Below are 5,679 nucleotides of genomic sequence, written 5' to 3'. Positions count from 1 at the left end.
TTTATTATTAATTAATTAAAGTGGGGATGAATCGGTACCCTTCGAAGAAGATGCTTGGGTTGGCACCTTCGTGGCTTTCACCAATCAACTTCGACCCTTTTGCCCAAATAAAGTCTTATTGGTTGGAATTGACTCTTCAGTCGTTTTTGCAAATTATTGCACTCACGAAACTTCTCACCACACATACACAACAAAGCTAATCCGTATCTTTCCATTTTTATTAAAATTAAAATATAATTCCCCAAAATTACGTTATTCTGCATGTATTCTGAGAAAAATTATAAATAAATCGCACTATATTAGGAAATTTCAAAAGATTTAAACAATATGGCATATTATTATTAGTTCCATATTTTATACTCACGACTATATGTTGTCATTATCATTATCTTTGAGTTTTTTTTTTGTATGTAAAAACTATATATTCGATTAAAAAAAATATGGCTACTGTTAAAAGGAGCAGAGATAAATATAATCTATCTCAAATTATTCTGGATCATTCACGAGGGTGATTGCGGGACCTGGCAGACAAATGAAGGTAGTCTATTTTCTGCTTAGCTATGGAGATGATGACGAAACTTAAATATTGTCACGTATTTTAATTTTTCTTTATTATTTATTCTTTTTTCTTAATTCTTGAAACTTTTTATATTCTTTCTTCTTTAACTTATTTCATCTGTACCTCATTTCCATGTCTTGAAAGCATAACAATTAGCATATTCGATCTAATAATAATTTAATCAAATCTTGTTGACGTCTAAAAGAAAACACTTTTAAAGTATTATTAACTTGATTATCTCTTTTCTAACAAATCACGAACAGCTTAATTTCTGTATTTTATTTATTTGGTGTCAATAATTTATTATTCACTTTGCGCCTAGTCTTGAACAAAGATGTCAAAAATAAGATGAATTTCGGCCATGTTTTCGTAATTTATTTTAATTAATAATGATGTGTCTGCAAGCAAGGTGAAAAATCATACATGGAAACAAGGGATACAGCGTACTTACTGTCAAGACCTTATCTGAGAGCTGTTGGAGAACGTAGCTTTCATATCTGTCCCTCCACACAAACTGAACCAAATAAATAAAGGTCCAAAGTTTTTCACTAATTAACAAAGTTGCACGACTCACTTTGATCCAAACAATATTAAGGATGGAAACTTCATCACACGGTACAACATCCCCACGCTAGTCCCTTCACTTTCTTCATTTTTGATATAGATTATTTAAATTTTGTGAGTTATTTCAAACATAATTAGTTGGTCAAAATCGATCTAATTAATTAATATTGTAGCAAACTATGTACATGGTATTTGATAGTATTATTGACTAATAATTCCGAAATGTAACAAACAATTTAATATTTAATATGGTTGATGAGGCGGAATTGAAGTTAGTTCGGGTTGGTTTCAAACCAATGACAAGCTGTGCATCATTGTGTTTGAAGAACGTGCAAAGGAAAGGATCTAAGTGATCTGATCTGATGGAAAACTAATCAATCTAAGAATAGTACGTAGTTGGTATGCCCACATGACCCACCCTTCGGTTTGCCTTTGGAGTCAACAATCTCCCATCTCCACCCCTTTCTTTTCCCCTCCTTAATTTCTACAGCATCCTACACTTTCTTACCCCTAACCAAAAAAAAAAAAAAAGATACATCACATTCATTAATTACTATAAGCTAAAAAGTAAAACACAAATTAAATTTGATATAGTTGATTGAATTTTAATTCTTGTTTCATACCAAAAAGTTTCCTCTCTAATTTGAGAAAATATAATTTTTACTCTTTAAAAATGCTTTTTATATTAATTTAGTCTTTGAATTTTGATCCAAAACAACACAATTTTTATAATTTTGTAATTCAAAACAATTCAATTCTTATAGTTTTTGGAGTTAGCACAACAATCATTTCCTATAACTCTTTACCTCAATACATTGTTACTAAAATTCAAGGAGTGAATAATCAATTACTAAGTGAAAGTTTCTGCACTAAAAGTTATATTATCCATAGTATTTATCAAAGTTATTGCACAACTAATGAAGTCAATCATATTTCAAAGTAGTAGTTCGAGCGAAGTATTATGGATTATGATTATATTGATTATCATACAATAGCTTAAACCGGGACAAGCACTTATAAATATTTATTCTCTTAAAAAAAATAAATGTAGAGGCACATTAGGTTTGTGAATTTATGGTGCGTAACTATCTCTAGCGGCCTTTTCTACTTTTGTTTCCACAATCATATCATCCCTCTTGCACTCACATCAACTTTCTCACCCCCTTACGTAAATTCACATCAAAGCAACCATAAAATTTTCTCTGCTCACAAACACAGACACAACACGCACACACAACCTTCCACACCATCATCAATCTTCTTCACCGCCAAATTCAATTCTCTCTCTGAGATACACAAGCATGTCAATCTCTCATCTCTTGCCTTTCTTCTTCCTTCTCCTCGCGTTCTCAACCTTCACGTCCCCGTCATCTTCCGCAACCGACTCCTTCATCTTCGGCGGCTGCTCGCTGCTGAAGTTCTTGCCGGGGACGGCCTACGAGAGCAACGTGAACTCCGTTCTAACCTCTCTTGTGAACTCAGCCATGTTCTCCAACTACAACAACTCCACCGTCCAGGGCTCCACCATGCAGGACACCGTCTACGGCCTCTTCCAGTGCCGCGGCGACCTCGCCAACAGCGATTGCTCTCGTTGTGTTTCCCGGGCTGTCAATCAACTTGGCACCTTCTGCCTTGATGCTTGCGGCGGCGCGTTGCAGCTGGACGGCTGCTTCGTCAAGTATGATAACGCAACATTCCTGGGCGTGGAGGACAAGACTATGGTGCTGAAGAAATGTGGGCCGTCGATGGGATTGACTTATGATTCGTTGACTCCGAGAGATGCTGTGTTGGCGAATTTGGGAGCGTTGGATGGGGCCTTCAGGATTGCGAGCTCCGGGGATGTACAGGGTATTGCGCAGTGCGTAGGGGATTTGAGTGCGAGCGAGTGTCAGGATTGTCTCTCCGATGCGATCCAACGGCTGAGAACGGAGTGTGGGGGCGGCGCGTGGGGAGAGATGTACCTGGCCAAATGTTACGCGCGATACTCAGAACGTGGGCGTCACTCGCCAGGCGGAAATGGTATGCAACGTTACAAATTCGCACTGGAGATTATTAAACTAAATTATATATATTTTTGTTTGGGAAAGTGCATGAATATTTTTAGAATTGGAACATATAATGCGAATATATAATATAAATATAAATATATCTAAAAATACGTAACAAGAATATTTTTCTATTGAATATATAAATTATAAGTTTTATAAAAACTTTTATTTTAATTTGATTTCACGAGCATAAAAATTTTCAAGCTCATTTTTAATTAAAATGAAAAATTATTATTTCTGTATTAATAAAATAACGTTGAAAATTCACTGTCATAAGGGGGTAACGTTTCAAAATGTTCGTGCCGGAGAATTAAATTAATTTTACCTTTTCCTACCCCTTTGATATTATTAATTGATAATTGATATTCTTTTCTGACAGTAAAGATAGATGTGAAATGAATATTCTTAGCTTACAAAAAAAGTTGTGATGTGAATACAAAGGGAATAACATAAAAAGAAACAATAACATATATATTGGAAAGTTTAAGAAAAAAGAAGCATAATTTGATCACCTCCAGATATGTATTTTTTGTTTAACAAAGAAATTAAAGAACTGATGGAATTGAAATAATCTAGAAACATTTTATGGTGTCAAAGTACAGTGACTTTAAATTCTTTTTGCTAGGCAAGAAATCAAACCAGATCCATATACCACATGCACAATATTTCATCAAAGAGGCAAAGAAGGTCCCACTTTGAATTAGTGTCTAATAATCTATGAGTTGATGAAGAATCCTATGCATGCAAAGAAACCACCTATAACAGGAAAAAAAAAAAAAAACTATCACCTCTATAATTGTTTGTCCTAATCCCTAGAAGGCGCATCAAAAGAATGAAAAGCCACTTTCTAGTGTTTAATTTTGATACCCTATACATGTGTCCCGTGAGCTTGTAAGGTAATTAACTTTCCATTAAAAAAATATAAAATATTTTTAATTAAATTATACTTTTAATAAAATAATTATTTATTTTTAAATTAATCCTACCTTTTCATATGTATTTTATTTATCAAAATATTTTATTTTAAAATAAATATCAATTAATTTATTTAATAAGTGTATTTAAAAAAAGATAATGATTACACTTTAAAAAATTAAAAATATTTTATATTTTTTAACGTTTAATCCCTCAAAAAAATATATTTAACAGAGGAAATAATCTTTTTGTGAAAAAAAGGTCTTAATTATTCTACCTTTCTTTAGTTTTACTGTTAATTTCAGAATATGTAGATGAACGGGTTTTATAAACTGAAATTCAGCTAGCCAGATTATTTTTCATAACTATAATTTTGCATTCGGATGAAAATGTCAATAATTATATATGAAATTAACCTTTTCATATATATATATATATAGATATATAATGAATTTGAGTGATGCAGATGATAGCAACAAAAATGATGAAGAGATCGAGAAGACATTGGCAATTCTAATTGGACTCATTGCTGGGGTGGGTCTAATCATCCTCTTCATCTCCTTCTTCTCCAAAGTGTGTGGGAAGCAAAAAGGTAAGTTTATTGAATTTTAGATCCAATAAGTGGCGTAAATTCAATCACTTGATAAGTATTTTAATTATAATTATTAGATTTTACTAATACTTCAAAATTATTGAGATAAATTTTTTCTTCAAAAATTTTAAACAAAACTCATACTCGAATACACGTGGTACTTTATCCTTATAAAAATGTGAGATTTTGATCTTTTTGAATATTAAAGACAAAATATCTAATAATCATTTAATTAAATCGACAGTTATTATTGTGTCACACATGAAACGCTCATTAAATAAATAGATTTGTGCTGAGTTAAATTAATATTTTGATTATATGCAGGTGGCAAATGAAAAAAAGATAGAGAGAGCTAGATGTGGGGGATACAACTACTCCAGCTTCTTCACCCTTAGTTCTCAAAGTACCACTTTTTGTTTTTGGTAATATTATTTGGTATTGCTTTTGTGATATTCAAAATCCATGCACATTTTTGTTTGAAAATGTTTTAATGAATTAATTGTAAGTTTCCTGCACAGTTCCTTGTAGCTTTATAAAGAGTATATAACCGTGAAGGCATATATTGATTGAGACGGTGAGGGAAAAAGGTCGTGGAGAGAGAAAAGGGGGGAGAGAGGGAGAGAGCTGATCAATGATTCGTCTTTCTTCACAGCCACATATATTTGAAGCCGGATAAGTTCAAATCAAAGAAGAATTTTTCGGGTTCACTTTTTTTGATTCATCATTTTTTTCATAATTAATTCAATTTTTTTATATATTCTATATATTTTATTTTTATTCGTATTTAATTTTTATTGTTATTTTAATTTTAAATTTTTGTAATTTCTTATTAATATTATTAATTAATTAATAAATTTATTATCCCATTATTATTATCATTATCTTTTATTTTTTTATTAATAAAAAATTTAAAAAAAAAACGAAGCTAGCTGTCTTGATGTGTACACACATAGTGACTTATTACTCACAATGTGTGTGTACGTATAAGGATTCATCTTGAA

The 5,679-nt window shown here is 31.7% G+C and overlaps 1 protein-coding gene across 1 annotated transcript; it reads left to right on the top strand.

Annotated features, from left to right (window-relative positions):
- The first annotated feature begins 2,214 nt into the window (after window positions 1-2,214).
- Window positions 2,215-5,193, top strand: LOC129323005 (plasmodesmata-located protein 6-like). The gene is made up of 3 exons (XM_054969503.1): window positions 2,215-3,142; window positions 4,553-4,678; window positions 5,003-5,193. The coding sequence occupies exons 1-3, from the start codon at window positions 2,425-2,427 to the stop codon at window positions 5,011-5,013; spliced, it is 855 nt and encodes a 284-aa protein (XP_054825478.1). The 5' UTR covers window positions 2,215-2,424; the 3' UTR covers window positions 5,014-5,193.
- Window positions 5,194-5,679: the final 486 nt, after the last annotated feature.

This window comes from Prosopis cineraria, unplaced genomic scaffold (genome assembly GCF_029017545.1).
Source record: "Prosopis cineraria cultivar Desert tree isolate PC_DT_omini unplaced genomic scaffold, ASM2901754v1 PC10, whole genome shotgun sequence".
Classification (NCBI taxonomy): Eukaryota; Viridiplantae; Streptophyta; class Magnoliopsida; order Fabales; family Fabaceae; genus Prosopis; species Prosopis cineraria.
The sequence above is the reverse complement of the archived record's forward strand: the minus strand, read 5'-3'. Positions and strand labels throughout refer to the sequence as shown.